Here is a 23267-nt window from a genome sequence, read left to right on the forward strand (position 1 = left end):
TGGGAGGCCGAGGCAGGAGGATTGTCATGAGTTTGAGGCCTGCCTGGGCTACATAAGGAGACCTTGTCTCAAAAGCAAACAAACCTAAAACCAAAACCCAAACAAAACAAGCTCAAAAAAGAATGGTAATGTTAATGCAAATTAGTACATTGCTTATAGAAAATAACCAGAGAGTTTTTAAGAAAGTCAAAAATAGAACTACCATGACCAAACAATTTTACTATTTTATCTGTGTCTGTCTGTCTATTATCTTAAGTGGGCTCATAAATAATATAGGAATCCAAGCAGCCAAATTGATAAATTTAGAATTTAATTAGCTGAGCTCAATGACCACTTGAATGGACCCATTTCAGAGTCTCACTGAGTGGCCACAACCTAGAAAATTACAAAGCTTTTAAACAGAGAACCACAAAAAGACATCCTGTTGGAAACAGTTTAGCCAGAATCTTACATTAATTTTTGGTTGACACCTGTATCCTGCTTTTGTTGAGCAGGTAAATTTTTTTCTTGTGGGGGCTGGGGATTTAGCTCAGCGGCATAAGTGCCTGTCTTGCAAGTGTGTGGTCCTGAGTTCGATTCCCGGTACCAATTAAAAAAAAAAAAAAGACAAATACCATTATGACCTCACTCATGTGAAGAAAGCTAAGGAAATGGAGGGTAGAATGGATGTTGCTGGCACAAGGTAAGGGTGGGGGTGTGTATGCTCAACCTTTCTTCCAGGTTGCTTCACACTGAACCTGACTTAACAAAAGCACATGTTAAAAAATTCATGTACATGAAGTTTTTTTTTTATTTAAGAGGAAAAAGAGAAAAACACAAAACAAAACAAAGCAGTGTAAGGTTACACATAATACAGAACTACAAAAAAAACATAACAGTAAGAAATCACCTGTTAATAGATTACATATTATCATCTTGGAAATAGCTGCTCAAATCACAGTATCAAAGAATACAAAGTAGACATTCAAACAGAGAGACTGCAAACAGCTGTGTTCAATGATCCAAAAACATTAATACAGTCAGCTATTTAACACCCCTAAACACACTTGCTGTTATATCCGTTAGAGCTCTTTTTTTTTCCCCTCCCTCTCTTTTTTACAACAAAATTTACACATTTTGGATTTTATTACTCCTTAGTTCTTATATGAAGTTTTAAAGTTGTCAAAATTACAGTAGCAAAAAGCTGCAGTAATCACTACTGTATGATATTGCGATAAACACACAAACACACTCACACACATACACAGAGGTGAAATAGAATAGAGAGCCTGGAAGTAAAGCCACATGTCTATAGCTGACTGACTTTTGATAATAGTGATGCAGACATACATGGAGAGGTAACATTTTTAATACAACGTGATGGGAAAATCGGAAACCCGTATCAGCATTCACCAGAGTAATAGAATGTCTGTGCTTTCAATGGCCTCATGCAGTCAGGTGCAGAAGAGTGCAAATGGACCATTTGCCGGACAGTCAAAGGATTCGGTCCTAACTCAAAGGCCTGGAGCCCACTGTAAAGTCCCGTGGAAGTGCTTAGCAGGAAGCTAAAGTGAGCTGCAGAGCTGAACGGCCTGCACCGGGAGTCAAGAGCCGGACGTACAAGGCCAAGCCAAGACTAGAGCTCCTCCAGAGACACAGAAGGCTCTTGCTGCTTTCAGGGACCCCTGGAGAGAACTTCGATGGCTTGGGGTCAGGCTAGGATCCCCTTGATATTGCACTTTTTTTTCCTTTTTGTCTTTTTGAGACAGGGTTTTGCTATGCCCTTCAGACTGGCCAAAGTCACTCTGTAGCCCAGGCTGGCCTCATACTCACAGTGACCCTCCTGCCTCAGCCTCCTGAGTGCTGGGATTACAGGTGTGTGCCACCATCTCTGGCTGGGATTGCATGTTGAGCCTGGGAGATGCTAATGGTTTGCTGTCCCTCCCATTCTCAGTGAGTGGGGAAGGTGTAGCAGCGCCAGCTGTGGGAATGAATAAGTAAATTTTTTCTGTTAAAGCCCAAATTATTGTGTGCCAGTGGTCTTGCCACTTTCTAGGCTCAGTGACACAGATGTTTACTCTCTGGAAGCTTCAAGTTTTCTTCCTTCTGGCCAATTCTTTTATGACCCATTAAGTAGTTCTCTGAGTTACTCGTGTGTCAGAGAATAACCTGGAAGTGTTTCAGAAAGTTAAAGAATACAACTACCACATGACCAAGCAATTCTACCCCTTTCTCTGTCTGTCTGTCTGTCTTTCATCTGTTATCTGTCTCCAAAGAAAGCGCGATTGGCGTGTTGAAGGGACACCCGGCTTCCATATTCATAGACACAGTAATCACAATAAATGTGCCTGTTGGGGTCATGCTAAGTGAGGGGCTAGAACATAAAGACAATCAGAAACTAACCGAAATCTGTGGCTTCATGGATGTAATAGGAAGTGTGGCGAGACAGCACAATCGCATAAATAGTTGTATAATATCTAGCTTTGGGGATCAGAAGAAGTATTGCTATTTGCCTCTCACTGTTTTGAGTCTGCTCATGTATTAATTTACTTGTTAGGCTCTCCAGGATTCAAATTCAGGCAGGCAGCTCAGGGAGGGAAGCTCGCTTTGATGGATGCTTAAGGAATGAGTAAGATCCATTCAGGTGAAGGATTTTTACACAGAGGACCAAGCCAGTCTCAGTATTTGTCAGTTCTTTCTTTTTCTTTCTTTTTTCTTTCTTTCTTTCTTTCTTTCTTTCTTTCTTTCTTTCTTTCTTTCTGTCTGTCTTTGTTTTTGTTCTTGTTTTTGTTTGAGACAGAGTCTGGCTATGTAGCCCAGGCTGGCCTTGAACTTGTTTATGTAGTCCATGCTGGCTTTGAATTTATAGCAATCTTCCTGCCTGAGCCTCTCAAGTGTTGTGTTTACATGTGTGCACAACCTAATAATAATAATAATAATATTATTATTAGTCTTTTTGAGACAGGGTCTCACTATGCAGTTCAAGCTGAACTTGAGCTCACTTTGTAGCCCAGGCTGGTGTCAAACTCATAACGATCCTGCCTCAGCCTTCGCAGTGCTGGGATTACAGGAGTAATGCACCACCACGCCCAGCTATTATTATTATTTTTAAAGAAATAAAGTTAACTGGGCTGGTGGTGCATGCCTGTAATCTCAGCATCCTGGGAGGCTCAGGCAGGAGGGTTGCAAGATTGAGCCTGGTCTGGGCAATTTAGTAAGACCCTCGTCTCAAAAACAAAACAAAAACCAAACAAACAAGGTGGGAAGGCTCCAGGGTTCATTACCAGTACCACCCAACCCATGCTCATGCATGTGCAAGTCAACCAAGTTGCAGTGTAAAATAGTAAGTTTTGTCGGAGGGTGTAGACAAAAAGAAAACACCTTACAGTGGGCTGCAAAGAGAAATGTTTGAAAATGTTCTCTTTTTTTGCAGGACTCGGGGTGGAACCGAGAGCTTTAGAGCGTGGTAGTCAAGTGCTCTACAGCTGAGCTGCGTCCTCTGCAGTTCTAAGAGATCAGAACGCAGGAGAGCAAGGAGGGAACCGAAAGGGGATGAGGCTTCTGCAGTCACATCCCAGGGCTTTGAAGAGCAGCTCTCCTAGTGGGAGTTCTTTTGAGGAGTATAAAGAAGGAAGAATTGGTTAAATCTGCGTTTTAGAAACAGCCACTATGGCTGCCACCCGGGGTACTGCTGTGCCCATTATTGTTGGCATTATGGGGGTTTAGGGAAGAGGAGGCACTGTGCGGCTTTCCGATTTTTTTTCAGTGAGAGGATGGAGCCCAGGCCCTCACACACACTTGGCAAGGTCTTTCCCGCTGACTTATGTACACGGCCCAAGGGGCTCTGATTCTACCCAGGGAGAGAACAAGACATCCATGTCTCGAGCAGTACTGGAAATTGTCTCCATCATAACCCTGAGAGCGCTACTCACAGAAAACCTGCAGCTAGCAAGTTAACTTTAGCCTAAAGTTACAAGGGTGATAGTTAAAACAAGTCGACTTTCAATACTTGTACACTAAAGCCAGGCAGGCACATGACGTAACCCCAGCACTTGGGAGGCTGAGGCAGGAGGATCAAATGTTTGAGCCCACCCAAGACAACTCAGTGAATAGTGTGGGGATATAGCTAAGAGCAAAGGCCCTGGGTTCAAGTCTCAGTACTGAAAAAAAGTTGAACAAGAATTATTGTACAATTCAGGGATTTGAAGTATATACACCCAAAGAATTATCAACATTCATATCAACGTTATTCATGATAACCAAAAGGTGGCAAAAGCCCACATGTTCACTGTCACATAAATGGGCATATACATAAAATAGAATATACATAAGCAAAATGTGGTATATACATAAAATGTAGTATTAAAAAGTAGAATTCTGACCCATGTTATAACACGGATAAGCCTTAAAAATATCATGCTAGCTGGGCATGGTGGCACACACCTGTAATGTTAGCACTTGGGAGGTTGAGGTGGGATCATTGAGAGTTCTAGGCTAGCCTAAACTACATAGTGAGATCCTGTCTCAAAACAAACAAACAAACAAACAAACAAACAAACAAAAAAAAACACGTCATCCTAAGCCAAACACAAAAGCACAAGTCACCAAAGGACAAAATGTCATGATTGACCTTATATGGGCGCAATGGTTAATTTTGTGTCAAGTTAACCACATTACAGGGGGCCCAAATATTTGGCCAAACATTGCTTCTGAGTGTGTCTGTGGGAAGTCTCTGGCCAATGCTAGCACTTGTGTCAACAGACTGAGTAAAGTAACTTCCCCCCTTTCAATGTTGGTGGGCATCATGCCATTCTTTGAGCTCTGAATAAATCACAAAGGTAGGGAAAAGGGAAACCCCCAGATTTTTTTTTTTTTTGTCTTTTTCGTTTTCGGGGATCGAACTCACGACTGCCTGCTTGCAAGGCAGGTGCTTATGCCGCTGAGCTAAATCCCCAGCCCCTGAGAAATTCCCAGATTTAAAGGCCCAATCCAAAAATGGGCATCTGAGATGAATACACACTTCTCAGAAAAAAAATACAAACAGCAAACAAATCGGTGAAAAAATATTCAACCTTACTGGTCACTTGAGAGATGCAAATTAAAACAACACTGAGATTCCACCTCACCCTGAAAGAATGGCTATTTTTTTTATTCTCATCTTTTTTTTTTTTTTTTTTTTTCTGGTACTGGGGATTGAACTCGTGACTGCCTGCTTGTAAGGCAGGTGCTTATGCCACTGAGCTAAATCCTCAGCCCCAAGAATGGCTATTTTAAAGAAATCAACCAATAACAAATGCTGGAGGGGCTGTGGAGAAAAAGGAACCCTTTCTCCACTCCGGGTGGGAGTACAGACTGGTGCAACCACTGTGGAAATCAGTGTGGAGATTCCTCAAAAACCTAGGATTACAGGTCCCATTCTGCCCAGCTATTCCCCTTCTGGGTATCTTTCCCAAAAATTAAGACATCATACCACAGTAGTGTGTGTGCACCCATGTTTATAGCAGCACAGTTTGTAACAGCCAGCTCTTGGGAACAACCTAAATGCCCATCAGCTGAAGGACAGATTAAAAAAATGTGGTAGTTTTATACATTAGAGTACTATTCAGCCATGAAGAATGATAAACTGGACACTTTCAAAGGTAAACAGATGCACCTTGAGGATATACTCATTAGAGAAATAAGACACATGTGTAAACAGTGTATTGTTTCATTAGTGTGACAAACTGAAAGAAAAAACATATGTACATGTGTATGTATATAAAAAGTTCAGAGTTATTCTACTTATTTCTCTAAGGTCGCTGAAGAGAAAGATGTGTGTGCTGGTATTGTTCAGACAACTGAATGCAGAGATCTCATGCTCTGAGTGAATGATTTGGGGACGACCATGTGCAATGTGTAACCATTGTTACCCCGATGGATATACTGTGACATTTTTCTTCTTTTTTCTATTTTTTGAAGAAAATGGGTTTAAATAAAAAGAATGGAATTCCCTTAGTTTGTTTTATCTGGCTGCCCAGGCCATCCAGCTTGGACTGGAAGTGTACCCCTGGCTTTCCTAAGTCTCCAGCTTGTTGACAGCAAGTCCTGGAATTTCTCACTCTTCAAGAAATGGGTGCCCAGTTCTGTTGGTGGATCTCCTATTGGTTCTGTTTTTCTGGAGAATCCTAAACAAGGAAGCACCAAGAGTAATCAAATTCACAGAGCTGGGTGTGGTGGCGCACACTTGTAATCCTATCTAGGAGGCTGAGGTGGGAGGATTACAAATTCAAGCCTGAACAACAGAGACCCTGTCTCAAAATAACAATGGTTGGGAATGTAGCTCTGTGGTAGAGCCCTTGCCTGGCTCGCTTAAAGCCCTGGGTTTAATCCCCAGTGTGTGTGGTGGGGGTGGGGTTAAATAGTAGCATCCAGGGGGCTGTGAAGGGGAAATGGGGAGCTACTGATTAATGGGTTTAGTGTTTTAGTTTGGGATGATGAGTTCCAAAGATAGATAGTGGAGATGGTTGCATAGCAACCTGGGTGTACGTAATGCTAGTTGTACAAGAGATTAAAAAGGTGAATTTTATATGTATTCTACAATTTAAAAAAAGTATGCATGCGTACACACACACACACAGAAATGATGCAGGCAAAGCATACCCTTGTCCACTTGCCAATTCCTATCACCCATCCTGTCTGCTCCCTACATTCATTTGTTGGTAAATTCTACAAAAGTGGGTGACATACACACCCAGCCCTGCATGAGTCCCTCAGGAAAGGCCAGAGATCTTAACTGACTGCTCATGAAACTGAGTGAAAGCCCAAATAAACCCTCTGGTTCACTTGCTTTTAGTTGACTTCAAGGCTAACTTTGGGGTCATTCCCTGAGCAGCGTATGATTGGCCTCCCACTAGCTCTGCGGTAGAGGGTGCCCCTGTCAATGATGCTTGTGACCCTGATTGTTTTTCGGGGACTTGAAGGCTGCTTTTGCTGAAGGCACTGACTGTCACTTAGACCTGCTGAAGGGTCCCGTGGGCGATGTTTTGTCAGGAGCCCCAAACTTCACCTCAGCTCATGCTAACACTGCCCTTTTCTGAACATGTGTCCCAGAAGCGGCCTGAGTTTTGACTGGGCAGACAGACCACTGGTCACTTCACTGCCAGTCACTCAGGCCCAAGCCTTAAACCACCCCATTACCAATTCCAAGTCTGTTTATCTGTCACCTGAACAAGTCCAGCGACTCCATGACAAGTTCTTGGACCAAGGGAAAAAAGATGCCTTGGAAAGTCAGTGAAACAAGATGCCCAGGCTACCATCACAAAGACCCCCTTCGACAGTCTCAGGCATGTTTTACTCTTGGGTAAAGGAAAGATGGGTGTTAGGTGGGAAAGGATGACTGGAGACTTCTGGGTACCACTTGGGTGGTCTGGGATGTGACATTGTGAAACCAAGTGGCTTGTACACACGCAATCAACAAGGTCTGGGTGCCCTGTAAATCCCAAAAATATCTCATTTATACTTATTGTGGTGTCTTCATTCTTGAAGAAAAACAGATTAGTCAGCTGTAGGGCAAACTGGTCTTGTAACACTAGTGCTGAAGAAATAGTTCTTAAATGACTAACATATTTACATGCACAGCTGAGCAGAAATCTGACCCAAAGGCCAAGGAAGAGAGGACACAGATACAACAAGAAACTGAGTTTGGTCTGCTGGCCCATGTCTGTAATCCCAGCACTCTGCCAGGGGGGAGGATTCAAAGTTCAAGCCCAGCTTTGGACACGCAATGATTCAGCAAGACCCTGTCTCAAAAGAAAAGGGAGGAAAGGGCTGGGTGTGGTGATACGTGCCTGCAACCCAGCACTCCAGAAAGCGGAAAGCAGGGGAAGACAATTGTGCGTCAAGACCCTAGTAGGGCAGTTCTGCTGGATCCTGTTGCAAAATGAATAAATAAGAAGGAGAGGTGTAGGTCAGGGGTAGCGCTCCTCTTCCCTCACCTTGCTATCATTCTCAGTACACCAAACCAAAAAAATTTTTAAAAAAACAAAAACAAAGGGTTGCAGATTTAGCTCAGTGCAAAGGCCCTGAGTTCTATCTCTACTACCATTAAAAAAGTAGCATTTCACCAAAATTTCATCCTTTAGTCATCTTTAAAAACATCTGTGAAGGGGCTGGGGATTTAGCTCAGCGGCATAAGCTCCTGCCTTATAAGCAGGCAGTCGTGAGTTTGGTCCCTGGTACCGATAAAAAGGAAAAAGACAAAAAAAAAAAAAAAAATCTGTGAAAAAAAAGAACAGTAAGCAACAACATGCTTTTTGTTACAAATGATTAGACTTACAGATTTGATCTTTTTTTTTTTGAGACAGGGTCTTGCTATGTAGACCAAGCTGGACTTACACTCATGCTCGTCCTTGAACTCACAAGGATCCTCCTGCCTCAGCCTCCCAAGGGCCAGGACTAGTGACTATTTGGTCCTATTTAAAAAGGCAGGGTAGAATGGCAGTCTTGGGTCCCCTGTACACATGGTCAGTTGCACAGCTCTGAGCTGCTTTGGAAGCTTCTGAAGACTTGACCATTAGTGCCCAGCAAGGCCTTTCCTTCCCTTTCAGGCTTCCTTTACCTTCGGGGGGCAGCTGGTGACCCTGATATTAAACAGAGCCTGGGGTTGAGCTCTCCAGACTCCTTCTGCCCCCAGGCAAGGGGGACCTGACTCAGTCTTCCTCCGAAGTCACTGAGGAGGCAAGCAGGTTACAGAACCGAGGACAGAGGCATCGCTACTGCACAGCGCCCCCACCGCCAGGAGTGTGAACTGCATTTAACTGTGCCCTATTTGCTGAGCGGAGGAAGGAGACACACTAGCAGGGCTCCATGAATCCTCACTGTGACGCACTTGGCTTGCTGATTAATGCGCAGGAGAGGCCATCTCTGGGTGGGGAACAGAAGAGGCTTTATTGTGGTGCTGCTTCTGTGGCAGCACCCTCTCCTCCTGAGCTCCCGCGGGGGTCACTTCACTCCTGTTAGCTTTACAGTCCATGCAAACTCCACTGGGAGTTCAGAGAGAGGCAACGGAGGCAGAGCGATGTACATGCCTTCTTCCAGATCTCTGGACCACTTCAGATAACCCTTGATTCCCAGCATGGTTACCTGCAGCAGGCCAAAGGAACAGGAAACCCAAGTCACAGATTAGTATACAGAAATGGCGGTCTGAACACCCCTGCTGGCCCCAGACAGGAAAGACAGCCTCCTGGGAGCATGCCCACGATTAGAAGGAAAGGAGGAAAGAAGGCCTGCTGGTTCCTTTAGAACAAGCTACATTTAGGCTGGGGTGGGGGTGCATGGCTGTAATCCCACCACTGTGGGAGGCCGAGGCAGAAGGGTCACAAGTTTGGAAGCAGCCTGGGCAACTTAGCAAAAACCTGTCTCAAAAAAAAAAAAAAATTAAAAAAAGGGCTATGGCTGGGTGTGGTGGTATACTGCTATAATCCCTGCACTCAAGAGGCTGAGGCAGGAGGATCCCTGTGAGTTTGAGGCTAGCCTGGGCTACATAGTGAGCTCAAGACCAGCCTGAACTGCATAGTGAGACCCCATCTCAAAAAAAGGGGGGAGCTAGAAATAGAGTTCAGTATAAAGGTTCAGTGCCACACACACAGCAAAAAAACAAAACAAAACAAAACAAAACCCAAAAAGCAAAATGACAGGAGTAAGTACATCTTGGAACTGATGGGACTCCTTACCTTTGTAGTGGAGGTAGTTATGGGGGACTTAAGATATAAACTATCATTTTCTGGCCACTGCAGAAAAATGGCATAAACAACTGAGCCTTTCGAAGTGTACCTGGGAGAAAGGAAATGTCACTGTTAAGCACACGGGCACCCTGCTCATCTTGTCCACTCCTTTTCCCCTGACTCCCAGCCCCAGCCCTTGTGCCTGTCACTGGGACCGCGAGGCGCGGGTCACCCCTCGTGCAGTGTGGCGGGAGGAAGCGGCCCACAGAGCCCTTTCCCTCTTCTGTGTCCCTCTCTCCGGCTGTCACACTGCTTCTGTCTAGTTCACTCTTACATTAGCTACTTCCCACCAAAGTCACTCTGTATGTAAATCTTTCCAACTTCAAATTCATGAGAAAAGAGAGGATAAAGCAAGGGTCAAATACAATGAAGACAAGTTTGATGCCTTGAGATTTCATATTTCACCATCTTCTTAGGGAAGATGATGAAAATCACTAGATACTGGGGTGGGGGATTTAGCTCAGTGACACAAGCACCTGCTGGCAAGTGTGAAGTCATGAGTTTGATCCCTGGTACCAAAAAAACAAACAACCAAAATCACTAGATACTCATTCAAACAGAAGGATTAGTGTGTTTGGCTTCATCCCAAGACTGAAGCTCTTCAGTACAATACCAGCAGTACCTTTTACTGGACACTTGATTTGTTATGGAAATCTGGTATCAAACCAAATGGAACACCTTTTGCACCAGGGTGTTTGGAAGGTAACAATTTATTACACTAGTCAGCTGGTGGGAATCTGTTCCACATCGCTAGCCCCAAGTCAGCTTTGCTTTATGTGAGATTTGCAAGCAGGAAATACAAAGCTGATAACAGGTTATTGTATAACTGGTTACAAGAATCCAGTTGCATGTTGTCAGGCAGGTTTGCTCCAAGCAGGTTAGTGAGGGGGTTGTTTACCACAATGTGGGAGAAAATAGGGAGGGAAGGAGGGTGGAGGGGGTGGTTGAACTAAGCATGTGCTTGATTACTTTATCTCAGTTGGATGGTCCTTGAAAATAGAATATGTTTATATGTCAGACAGTATGGGCAGTCCAGATGCATGTGGTCAGACTGAGTCAGGCCGGATTATCTCTAAGTTGTAGCAGACATGGTCAGTCAAGGCTAACAGAGTCTAATGGTCTAACTCTGTGGTGGCCTGGGTGAGGACACCCTGTCTTAACAAAGCACCAGGTTGTTGACTTTTAACTTTTCTATCACAAGTTTATGCCTGACCTTGCTGGGTGCTTCACATATATTACCTCATTTAGTCTTCAGAACAACTCTGAAGTTATGTATCATCAGCCCATTTTGCAGTTGAAAAAATTGAGGCCCAAGATCCAACAACCAGATCCAGAAGTCCAAGAATAAACGGAAAGAACAGAATAGGGACCCTGTGCATTGTGGGTGCTACAAAAGCGAAACTACCATCATTTGGGGGAAGCAGGGTAACAGTCACAACCAAATTAAACCACGCTTTTCTGCGTCTTCCCTTTTCTCCAAACCTACTGCTGACCTCTGTAGTCTAAGACACTCTGGTGGCCCAGACTATAGCCCAGTGGAGCCACACATTTTATAGCAGAAGAATAGCTTTTGGGTTCCCTCAGGACAACCTGCAGCCGCCGTATCACACCCGGTGTGCAGGGGCCTTGGACGGGGCTGCTGGCCCCGGAAGAGACTCACCACACAGAGGTCTCGTTCTTTTCTATTTGCACCCTCCAGGGCTTGCTGGCATAGATAGCCTCCCCGCTGACCTGCAGCCACCTGCCAACAGCAAGGAGCCTCTCTTGGAAGATGGGCACGATCAGTCCATCTTTAGTAGGACCCACGTTGAGAAGATAGTTGCCTCCCAGACTTACAGTCTGAACCAGTTCCTAGAGAGAGCAGAGACGATGACTGACAAAAGGCAGCTGTGAATGAGAGGAGCAGAACCGCCTAGGCACGCTCTTCCTCATCTGTGAATATTCTTTGCCATTTAAAAACTGTATTTGTCTGTCATTATAAAAGCAGGTCAGGCTCATCTGAGATGGGTATTCATCTGGACGTCGGGGAGTGCACATGGCACTTCCTGTGTGGCTGTCAGCCTGGAGGCATTGCATGCCTGTGAAGGGTTGGGTCAGAAGCACGGGGTGTGGACAGGGAGGCTGGAAGAAAAGGCCTGGGCCACTAGGGGTGGCTTAGAGCCACAGAATGACGCTGGATTGGTTGGCAGGGAACACAGGGATCTGGGACAGCAGTTTGAGTTGTTGCTGTGGAGACCTTGGGAAGCTAGGAGACTTACGGGGGAGGGGAGACAGAGAGAGGGACATTGAGATCATAAAAACAAGTGACTGCAGGGCAAGGGCAACTCAGAAAGACTAAGATGACATACAGAAAATTTTAAAAAGGAGACTCCATTACACCAATAGACACCACACCATTAACTTTTGGTGTCTGTGTTCAATCTTGTTCCTATGCAGTTGATCTTAGATGTAATAATGTGTCACATTTTTTCACTCAAAGAATTAACCATTCACCTATATTATATTATCAGCTTCTTTTTAAAATCAGTGCTGGGCTGCAGGTGTAGCTCAGCAGCAGGGTGCTTGCCTGGCAAGTGCGAGGTCCTGAGTTCGATTCCCAGGTCCAAAAATAAATAAATAAGTAAATAAAATCAGTGCTGGAAATTACACCAACACTGAGATTCCATCTTACCCCAGAAAGAAAGGCTATTATTAAGAAATCAACCAATGGGGGCTGGGGATTTAGCTCAGCGGCATAAGCGCCTGCCTTGCAAGCAGGCAGTCGTGAGTACCGATAAAAAGGAAAAAGACAAAAAAAAAAAAAAGTCAACCAATAACAAGGCTGGCAGGGCTGTGGGAGGAAAAGGAACCCTTCTCTGCTTTTGGTGGGAGTGCAGCCTAGTACAACCGCTGTGGAAATCGGTGTGGAGATTCCTCTGAAAACTAGATGAGAGGTTCCACTTGACCCAGCCATTCCCATCCTATCTTCCCAAGAATTAAAAGCAGCGGACCACAGTGACGTATGTGCTCCCACGTTTATAGCTGCACAGTGTGCGACAGCCCGAATACTCATCCCGGGTGACGTGGCTTCTTTATCAATGCAGGACTACTCTGCCACAAACAGGGACACCCTCGAGACATTTCTGGGCAAACAGATGCACCTTGAGACCACACTCTCAAGGGAAATAAATGGGACACACATGTGTAAACACTGCATTGTCTGTCTGGTGTGAGAAACCAAAAGGACCAAAATGTGTGACAGATAACGTGAAACAGGAAGAAAAAGTTCAAATGGGGGGAGGGATGGGGGGAAAGGAAAACAGGGAAAAATGTTTAAAAAACAAGAAAAGAAGGAAAAAGGAAGTCCAATCAGTGCTGAGGACGGAACCGAGAGCCCGCACACGGGGCAGAGTTGTCCGAGGCAGGGTCTGCTGCAGCCAGCAGCCTTCAGGGCTCTGCGACCCACACTTTCGCCGGTCTGCGTTAGGGGTCTGTGGCGGGAAGCAGTTAGGGAGCCAGGCTCCCAGGCATGCTTACCGAAATGATTTCAGACTCGCCCAAGACGTCAGTCACCTTCAGGTCCCGCCGGTAGCCCCAGGACCACTTGTCCAGGCTGGTGCACATCTCCCACTTGTGGTCGGGCAAGCTCTCGGGCACGAACTTATCTTGGCAGTTGTAGTACCCTCCATGGTGACAGGAACAGTTCCTCCCCCAGCGGTCATTTACGACCACTTCATCCTAAATTGAGAGGAGGCCTGGTGACAGGGTAACACCACCCGGCTCTTCCCTGGCACAGTACTCTGGAGCCACCGCGTTATTTGGAAGGCGCAGTTAGTGTGACATGGTGGTTCTTGACCAGGGCAGGGGCAGTTTTGCCTTGAAGGGGACACACAGTCAGCAGTCTAGAGACATTTCGGGTTGTTACAACTGGGGTGGAGCTACTGACATCTCGGGGAAGAGCCAGTGGAACTGTTCCCAAACACCCTGCAGTGCGCGGGCACCCCGATAACCAAGTATTTGGCTCCATATATCACGTGTGCTAAGGCCGAGGACCCACAGAAGAGATCCCCAGCACCACAGCTGGGAATACCTAGAAAACCCCACTAGGGCAGAGGCAGAGCAGGTGCCTTGGGCCCAGGCCTGGGCAATTCCCAGGCCTCCAGCCCAGCCCGGACACTTTCTTCCCAGAATCCTGACTCCCTCCGCCAGGTGGAAAGGAAAGTCACCAGGTCTTCAGTTTCGTCCTTCCCGTCTTAGCTGAACTATAGGAAACCACCATGTGGACTATCTTAACGTAAATATGGAAGTGCAGCAGGTGGTCAGCACAGGGCAGTCACTGAAAGCCCTGTGAGCGGAGGCACAATAAACACTTCAAACTTCCCTTCTGGCTCGTTTTAGGGTCACCCATCACCATGTAAGCTCTTCCTGTGGCAGCTAGTTGAGTGCCAAAGCGAACCACCACAGAATTCACCATTTCCAGCTGGTCTGACCTAGTCTTCTGGCCTCCGTTATCAGTGACCCAGCTCATGAGGTCTCAGAACAGAAAGGGACATCTCAAGTTCAGCCCAAGATCAGCCGGGGCTTTCAGAGCCACCGACTAGTCAGGGTAGGGGGTCTCAGGGAGGTGACTACCTTTTAAATCTAGGGATCTGGAAAAGGACCAAACCCAAATCAAAACAAAACTCCAGCAACCAAGCAAACCAAAAGAAAAAGATCACTGAGCTCTCTGGAGTTTTGCGGACTGAAGCGACAGTGCCCTGACTGTGGCACGGGAGATCAGTTAACACCTCCCCTGTCTCCTTCATCTCCCTCTGGTTCTCTGAGCACTCTAGGAGGATCTCAGTACCCTGCCCTGTGCATGCAGCCCTTTCAGGATGGCCAGTCTCTAACCTAGTACCTTATGCTTTTGGCAGGCTGACAAGACCTCGAGACCTAGTTCTGTTTTCCTACTAATCATTCCACAGTGTGGTCTGCCTCTTTCTCTGCAGACATGGTTCCTTCAGGGCTAAAACCAATTCTGTAGCTTCAGGGTTTGGCATACACCATGTCACAGAGCTGGCTTGCTGTAAATCCTTGTTTTCTACAATCCTGTGTCTGCAAAACCAGTGTGTAAACAGCAAGAGACAGGGCCACACCAAAGGGTCTCGCTCTGTAGCCCAGCCTGTCCCTGAATTTGCAGAGATTTTCCTGCCTCAGCCTTGTGTACCACCACATTAGGCACTGAAAATCTTTGAGCATAGTATTATGTTTTATTTATCTAGGCAGTACAGGAGATTGCTACCATTGAGTTATAGTCAAACTCTTCCTAAAATTCTTAGTTTGGGACAGGGTCTCACTAAATTGCCTGGGCTGGCCTTGAATATGTGATTTTTCTGGCTCAGTCTCTTAAGCAGCAGGGGATACCACCATTCCCCATTAGCTGTGCTTTATAAATGGCACTGGGATTGATATTTTCTTTTCTTTTTTTAAATTTTTACTTTTTTCATACTGAGGATCAAACTCACCACCTCCTGCTTAGCAGGCAAGTGCTTGAGCTGCTGAGCTAAATACACCAGCCCAATATTTTCTTTATTTTTTTTCTTTTTGTTCTTTTTGAGACATAGTCTCACTATGTAGTTCAGGCTGGCCTTGAGCTCACTTTGTAGCCCAGGTTGGTTTAAAACTCACAATGCTCCTCCTGCCTCAGCCCCCCGATTCTTTTCTTTTTCAATCATGCATTTTTGCCATTTTTTCTTTTTTGTGATGTTCCTTCACTTTGTACTGTGACCCACCCAGCCCTCTACCCCTAGTTCCATGCGTTTACACACTGAACAGGTATATGAAGGCCACTTCAGAGAAAAATGGGTTTTAATCATCCTGTCTCTGGGCATCAGGCACCCATTCAATTCAATGACTGTTTACTCAGTAAAGACCATGAGGCCCATGTGATGGCAGGTCCTGGTGCCAAGGTAAATAAATCCACCCTTAAAGATCCAGCAGAGACTGCTAAGCAGACAAATACATGGATGATGATGACCTTATACCAGACGTGATGACCTAGGGGCCAGCTGCACATCTGAGAGCTCCTACACGCTTAGCAAGTTTCTGAGAACTACTTTTAATCCGTCTCAGTTTATTACATAGAGTGTCTTTCTATTTTAAATTTCTTTCCACTTTCCAAGCTTAGTAACAGCTACCCAGGAAAATCTTTGGAGGTTTGTGAAACTATCAAGGTGCCTCAATTCAAATTGGTTTTTTTTTTTGGTTTTTGGTGCTAAACCTGTACTCCACCTCTGAGCTAAAACCCCTAACCTCCGAAGTGGTTTTGTTTAGACTTTTCTTTAAAATTTACAACAAATAGCCAGGTGTGGTGGCTCATGTGTATAATCCCAGCACTTGGGAGGCTGAGGAAGGAGGATCATTTCAAGTTCTAAGACCAGCCTAGGCTACAAAGTGAGCTCAAGACCAGCCTGAACTGCATAGACAGACCCTGTCTCAAAAAGACAAAAAAAAAAAAAAAAAAAAATCCAAAAAAAACAACTTACAATATATTTAAAATATGTAGAGCTGGGCGTGGTGTCATATGCCTGTAATCCCAGCATTCAGGAGGCTGAGGCAGGAGGATTGCCATGAGTTTGAGGCCAGCCTGAGCTACATAGTGAGTTCAAAGACAGCCTGGACTATAGAGCAAGACTCTGTCTCAAAAAAACAGAACTAAACAATAAATAAATAAATAAATATATGGAAATAATTTTCACATTTTCTACAGTAAACATTACCTCTGCCGCTTTGTAAAATTACTCCAATAAAAAGCATAAATGTGGAGCCAGTACACACTGGCTAACAATGCTGATTAGGGGAGCGGTTTGGGCTGGTAAGGTTCTTCCACAAGAATTTGGATATAAGGGAAATGGGCTGGTTTCTTTACAGTTAAGCTTAATAACTGCTATAATAGATGTCCCATTTTACTCCTGTCACTTAATTTTATATTTTGCACATAATTTGTTTTCTCATAATATTATGTTTTCTCATAATATCTGTTTGCATAGTGGAGTTTATCTCCTCTGCCATGGTCTAAGAATTCAATATCCTGTTTCTCCTCTGTCATGTGAACTTAACAGTGCTTAGACCTATGTTGCCAAAACCAAGAACTAAAAAAGAAAAAGAAGGCCTACACTTCTGTTATACTGTAGCTCCGCCATACTGTTCTGTACGTGCTGTCACCCTGGTAATATGTTTGCTCTGTTAACCTTTGTTCCCTTTGTGAAGAACAACTGTTCCTGGAATCAGTCGACCTTGATTCCTCTTGCCCTTTGTTCCCCTTTTGTAAAAGACAGTTGATCTTGAAATTAGTATACAAATTAGTACATCCTTGTAAAGAAGAAAATGGCTGACCACCAACTGTGAAACTTCTCTGTCCTCAAGCAAAGGGAAACAAAGGTCTTCTTCACTCTTCCCCCACCCAACATGTACTTTGTGATTGTTCTTTCTATAAAAGTCTGTCAAAATTTTAAGCCAGTTGCACAGTTTTGCAAACTCCAACTGCACTGTGTTGCTGGTGCCAGCCTAAATAAAAGCACTCCTTTTTCTTTAAAGACGTCTTGCCCGTTGTTTGGACAACATTTTGGGGTCTCGTTTTTAGGGTACAACAATCTCAAGGGGTATAATTAAGGGAGAAACCTTTAACATCTGCTCTAGTCCCCATGGCCACCCAGTGGTATCTTTTGCTGATTCTGTCTTTGTTTTCCACATCTTGGTTCCTTGTACTTCCTTTTAGCATAACAAATAAGAAATAAATCAGGTAAGTACTTACCTTGACGGGGCTATCATTGTATAGCCAAGAAAGAAAATAGGTAGAATTCCAGTAAGTGTCAGGACATTCCCACTCGCCATCAGACCAGATGAGGTCAGGCTGGTAGCTGGAAGGCACATGAGAAGAACGGTTTGCTATCTGAATGTGTTCTCAGGACAGTTATGTAAACTCATTTTTACAACAAATATTAGCGCTGTGGGTATGGCTCAGGGGCAGAACATTTGCCTCACATGATTGAGGCCCTGGGTATAATCCCTGTATTGAAAAACAAACAAAAAACATTTTTTTGTCTTCCTGAGACAGGGTGCCTTGAGCTCACTTTGTAGCTCGGGCAGTCTTGAACTTGCAAAGATCCTCCTGCCTCAGCCTCTGCCTCCTGAGTGCTGGGATTATATGCATATGCCACCATGTCCAGTATGCTCCCCTTCTGAAAGTACCATAAAATTACTACAGTGCCGAGGATACGGAAAACTAGAGATGATAGCAACAACAATAAAAAGTGTTTAAAACAAATGTAGCTCTTTGGTACATAACCTCATCTTTTTTTTTTTTTGTCTTTTTCATTTTTATCGGTACCGGGGATCGAACTCACGACTGCCTGCTTGCAAGGCAGGTGCTTATACCGTAGAGCTAAATCCCCAGCCCCATGTGTCTGTTTTCTCACTGTGTAGTCCAGGCTAAGCCTTGAGCTCATTATGTAGAACAGGCTGGCTTGGAACTTGTGCCAATCCTCCTGTCTCAGTCTCCTAAGTGCTGCGGTTACAGGTGTGCACCACCAAGCCTGGTAAGAGGCAGCCTTCTGTGTCTATATATCTTTTTTTTTTTTTGGAGGGGGGACTCCACCCTAAGATGACTTCTCTAAGGAAGATCTAGAGTTGTAAGAGACCTGCAGAGGCTCGGACAGATACAGCTATTTATAGACCAGAACTGAGTTATCTTCCTTACCTTGAACAAACCACTTATTCTTTCTCTTTTCCTCTTTTCTTTCTTGGGGGTGCGGGTGCGGTGGGGTGGGGGACATGGGCACATGAGAGCCTCGCGCATGCTAGATAAGTGCCTACCACTGCTCTGCATGCAAACTTCTTTTTTAAAAAAAGTTTTGTTTTGACACAGGGTCTTCCTAAGTTGCCCAGGTTTGACTGGAACTCTTGAGGGTCTGCATGCCTGTAAGAGAGATCCTCTGGTATGAAAGGCAAGTCAAGGGCAAACCACGGTGGACTGCAGTAGTGACAAAGCCCAAGGTGACAGTGCTCATTCTAAGATAATGTTAGTACTAACGGCGTCAACACCGCTACACTGTGACAGTCAGGCTCTTTACAGAGTGGGCTTCTGGGGCTCACAGGTCATCCAAGCCTACAGGGGGCACTGCACGCTCTCCGAGGTCCTCACGGAGGGGAAAACTGCAGGCAAACAGGGACCTGAAGCTGACTTCACTGTCGTCCTGGATTTTGTGTGACCGTTTCACTTATAAAGACAATAAAACTACTTGCTGAAAATTTGTAAAGTAGGAGAAAACAATGAATTTTGCCTTAATACAATTACCAATTTTACTATTTTGGTGTCTTCTAGATTACTGTCACATGTACCTGTCCTCCCTCCCCACTCCTTTGTGTTTTGAGACAGGGTCTCACTATGTATTCCAGGCTGGCCTCAAACTCACAGCAAGCCTCCTGCTCCGGCCTCCCAAGCGCTGGGATTATAAGAGTGCACCACCTTGCCTAGCTCACCCCCTTCCCTCCTTAAAAGCGCCTAACAGGAAGCTCTTATTTCATTGACAAAACATGAGGTCAAACATATTTGTTTCTTACCTGTTAACAAGATCAAGCAGTTCTGGCATTGTTTTGGAACTGACAAAATGCTGAGTTCTGAAGCCATTTTTCTTATCTAACAGGTACAGAGGATGGAACCACTCTAAGAGTGAGTGGTAGAGACCATAGCGTATGTTCCTTAAAGAGAAAGACAGGGCAGCGACTCTCATTAAACAAAGAACAGTTTAAGTAAAATCAGTTACAGCATTTTTTACAGATTAGTGAAATTCACCCTTAGGGAATGCAGAAGGGTGGGACCCAAAACCATTTTTATAAGTTACTTATCATTCACTTAAGCAAGAAGATTTGGCATAGTGGTTTATATATATGCAACTACTTTTTTATTGCATGGTACCAGGGACTGAATGCAGGGCCTGTGTGTTAAGGCAAACTGTCAAACGCTGAGCTTCACCACTCTAAAATTTGGGTTTTTTTTGACACAGGGTCTATGTATTCCAGGCTGGCCTGGAACTCATGGTGACCCTCCTGCCTCAGCATGTCAAGTGCTAGGATTATAGGCGTGCACCACCATGCCTGGCTAAAACCTTTATTTTGAGACAGACTCTCATTAATTTGCCCAGGCTGGCCTTGAACTCGTGATTCTCTTTCCTCAGACTCCTAAAGAGCTAGGATTACAGCTACAAATCATCATAGATGACTATGACAACTAATATATTTTCTATTTTTGCACTGCTGGGGGTAAGTCCTAGGATTTTTTTTTTTTTTTGTACTTGGAATCAAACTTACAATCTCACGCTTGTTGGGCAGGTGCTATGCCACTGAGCTATATCCTTGGTTCTCTCTCTCCATTTTTGTCTTTTCGAAACAAGATCTCACTGTATAATCCAGACTGGCCTTGAACGCGTATGTAGCCCAGGCTGGCCTTGAACTCACAGCAAGCCTCCTGCCTCAGCCTCTCGAGTGCTGGGATTATAGCTATGTGCCACTGTGCTTGGCTGTGATACTTTTTCAAAGAACAAGAAGAAAAGAGTTGGGTTGAGGATGTGGCTCAGTGGTAGAGTAGTACTTACCCAGCATGCACCAGGCCATGGGCTCAATCGACAGTACCACAAAGGGGAGGTGGTGGGGTGAAGGCTCCCAACACAAAGAAATGATAAATGCTTAAGGAGATGGAAAAGCTAATTACCCTGATTTGGGCATTACATGTTGCATACATGTAGTGAATTATCACACTGGACCTAATAAATATGTACAATTATTGTGGGAAATTTAAAAAAGAATGGTGTTATCAAAATATTATAATGCAAGTAAGAAGTTAGGGACAAGGCTGCGATGCACAGAATAAGAGGGAACTGAAGGTGGGCATTTCATCATGTGACTAAACAGATACACAAAAGATGGTCAGCTTCTAACCCAGATCTAACCAACATTTGCAAAGCCTAGCACTGGGCGTGAGTGGGTCTCAGGAGACCACCTGCTAACAGTGTCATTTTTGGTCACATGAGAACTGCTAAGTCTCCAATACTGGAAACTGAAAGACCACAGCCTTTGAAACTATTTACTAAGTGCAAACTTAGGAAACGCAACACATAAAAGCAGGAAGGTGAGAACCCAGGAGGATGGAACAGAAGACAGGACAAGCGGCTGTCTGCAGACACACACCTCTTCCGGAGAGCCTCTCCCAGCTCGCCCACCAGGTCTCGATGCGGGCCCATGTCCTTTGAGTTCCAGTTCCAAGACACCGGACTGGGCCAGTTTGTGAAGCCTTCATGATGTTTTGCGGTGAAGACCACATACCTGTGGACGCCAAAAACAAATGAACGAAGGAAATGGGCAGCAGGCTGCAAACATGAGCTTGCTCAGCCTGTCTTCCTTCAATTATAAAACGTAGGTACTATAATCCAAGTATGCTGGGAGGCTGAGGTCGGAGGACTGTTAATGTGCAGTCCAGCCCGGGCAACTTCACAAGCCCCATCTCAAAATTAAAAAGTAAACATGGGCTGGGGATGTAGTTCAGTGCAAAAGCCCTGGGTTTGTTCAATCCCTAACTGCTATACCATCACTGAAACTGATGGGGTGAACGTAACAACAGGAGATATGCTTTGATGAGTCACTGTATTAATGTCTCCAGCTGCTCACTGCAGACACAATGCCTGAGCCAAGGAGCCCAGAGGGAAAGAGGAAGGGGTAGGCGACAGAAAATTAGCTCTCTGATTCTGTTTTTGTGGCCCTGATTCTTCATGCTTTCTGGGCATAAATAATTAACTTTTATTACCCTTTGCCCTGAAGGAGAAGGATGTGGACTGGCAACAGAAATGTAGCAGAGCAAACTGGTTTACCAAATCTAACACAATCCCCTCTCACTTACAGCAATGACAAGCCAAGTATGGTGATGCAAGTATACCTGTGACCCTAGCATTTGGGAGGCCGAGGCAGGAGGATCACCATGAGTTCCAGCCCAGTGTGGGATACACAGTGAGTCCAAGACCACCATGAATTATAAACCCTGTCTCAAAAAACAAAAAAGACGTGACAGAAGACCTAAAGGGCTGGGAGAAAGGCAGGTGCTGAAATAACCTAGTCACTTGGTATTCCATTGACTTTTATGGCAGAAAAGTAGGTAACGCCTAGACATGTCTAGCGTGGGGGACTCCTGAACCTTTGGGAACCCAGAGTCCTTTAGAAGCCACAATCTTTTTCGGTAGAGGTAGCATGTTCTTCTCTCCTTCTTTTCTTTCAATACTTTAGAAATCTAAAATCCATTCTCACTTCACAGGCTTTACAAAAACTGACACAGAACAAATTCCTGTGGCCAGTTTGGAGACCTCAAGCTCACCAGACAGAGCTCTCATGCTGGAGTCCTAAGATCTGCAGTCCAGGTTAATAGGTTCCTTCTGCTTTCTGGACCGGTGATCTCATCTATAAAATAAGGGGTCTTGGGAAAATGCTATTTGCCAGATTATAATCTTGCTTTTTTCTTTTTCCTTTTTTAATCAGTACCAGGGATCAAACTCACGACCACCTGCTTGCAAGGCAAGTGCTTATGCCGCTGAGCTAAATCCCCAGCCCCTATCTTGCTTTTTTCTTGAGATAATGTCTCACCGTGTAGTTCAGGATGGCCTCAAACTCACAGCGATCCTCCTGCCTCAGCCTTCTTACAGTTTTGTGTTTCCACATCTGTTTTTCCTTTGTGTGGTACAACTAAATGAGGTCCAGACTCCAGGCTCTTGGTTTAGACTGGAAGGGACAGCAGATGCTGCCTGGACCCGGTATGGACAGCAGGGCGTGGGGGGAGGGGTGTTTGGTTTTCTCCCTGAAACCTGCGGTTTTTTTTTTTTTCTTCTTTGTCCTGGGGATTTGAATACAAGGTCTTTGCACTGAGCTAAGTCTCCAGCCTGAAACTTGATTTACGAATCTCCAACCAGATAAAATGCATCTTACTCTCGATCAGGTGCGCCACTCAGGATGTCCTCGGGGCCCAGGCGGCGTCGCCCCCACCTCCTAGGCCCCGGATCCCGGCCCGGACCACACTCACTTGGCCCCCGCGGCCAGGAAGAGCTGGGCCCACTCGTCTGGGTGGAAGAAGTGCGCTGTGAATTTCGGCCCGAAGTCAGCGTAGGTAAAGCCGGGCGGATAGTTGTCGCGCATGAAGAGCTGGTATCTGAGCCGTCCCTCGCCCTGCCAGTGCCACCAAAACCACTCGCTGCCCCAGGCCGGCACCGAGTACACGCCCCAGTGCACGAACACGCCGAATTTGGCCTCGTCGAACCAGGCTGGTAGCGGCCGGGAGTCCAGGCTCTCCCAATCCGGGGTGTACAGGCGCGAAGCCCGCGACCCCAACAGCGCCGCTCCTAGGAGGGCGAGCAGCAACCAGCCCACCGGCCGCGACCGCCTCACCCGCTCGCGCATCACTACTTCCGCACCCACCCCGCCACCTCTCAATGCGCAAGAGCGGCGCGGCTCCGCCCCTCAGACCAACGATTGGCT

At 45.4% G+C, this 23267-nt stretch overlaps 1 protein-coding gene across 1 annotated transcript; it reads right to left on the reverse strand.

Moving 5' to 3' along the window:
* Positions 1–8881: 8881 nt before the first annotated feature.
* On the reverse strand, positions 8882–23215 carry Fuca1 (alpha-L-fucosidase 1). The gene is made up of 8 exons (XM_003471131.5): positions 22816–23215; positions 20943–21077; positions 19320–19457; positions 17512–17617; positions 13257–13457; positions 11401–11591; positions 9690–9789; positions 8882–9099 (listed from the first exon to the last, which is right to left on the reverse strand). The coding sequence occupies exons 1-8, from the start codon at positions 23187–23189 to the stop codon at positions 8959–8961; spliced, it is 1386 nt and encodes a 461-aa protein (XP_003471179.1). The 5' UTR covers positions 23190–23215; the 3' UTR covers positions 8882–8958.
* Between the last annotated feature and the right edge of the window lie 52 nt (positions 23216–23267).

Source organism: Cavia porcellus, unplaced genomic scaffold, assembly GCF_034190915.1.
Source record: "Cavia porcellus strain 051 isolate PalLab524CR breed Dunkin Hartley unplaced genomic scaffold, mCavPor4.1 scaffold_25, whole genome shotgun sequence".
Taxonomy (NCBI): Eukaryota; Metazoa; Chordata; class Mammalia; order Rodentia; family Caviidae; genus Cavia; species Cavia porcellus.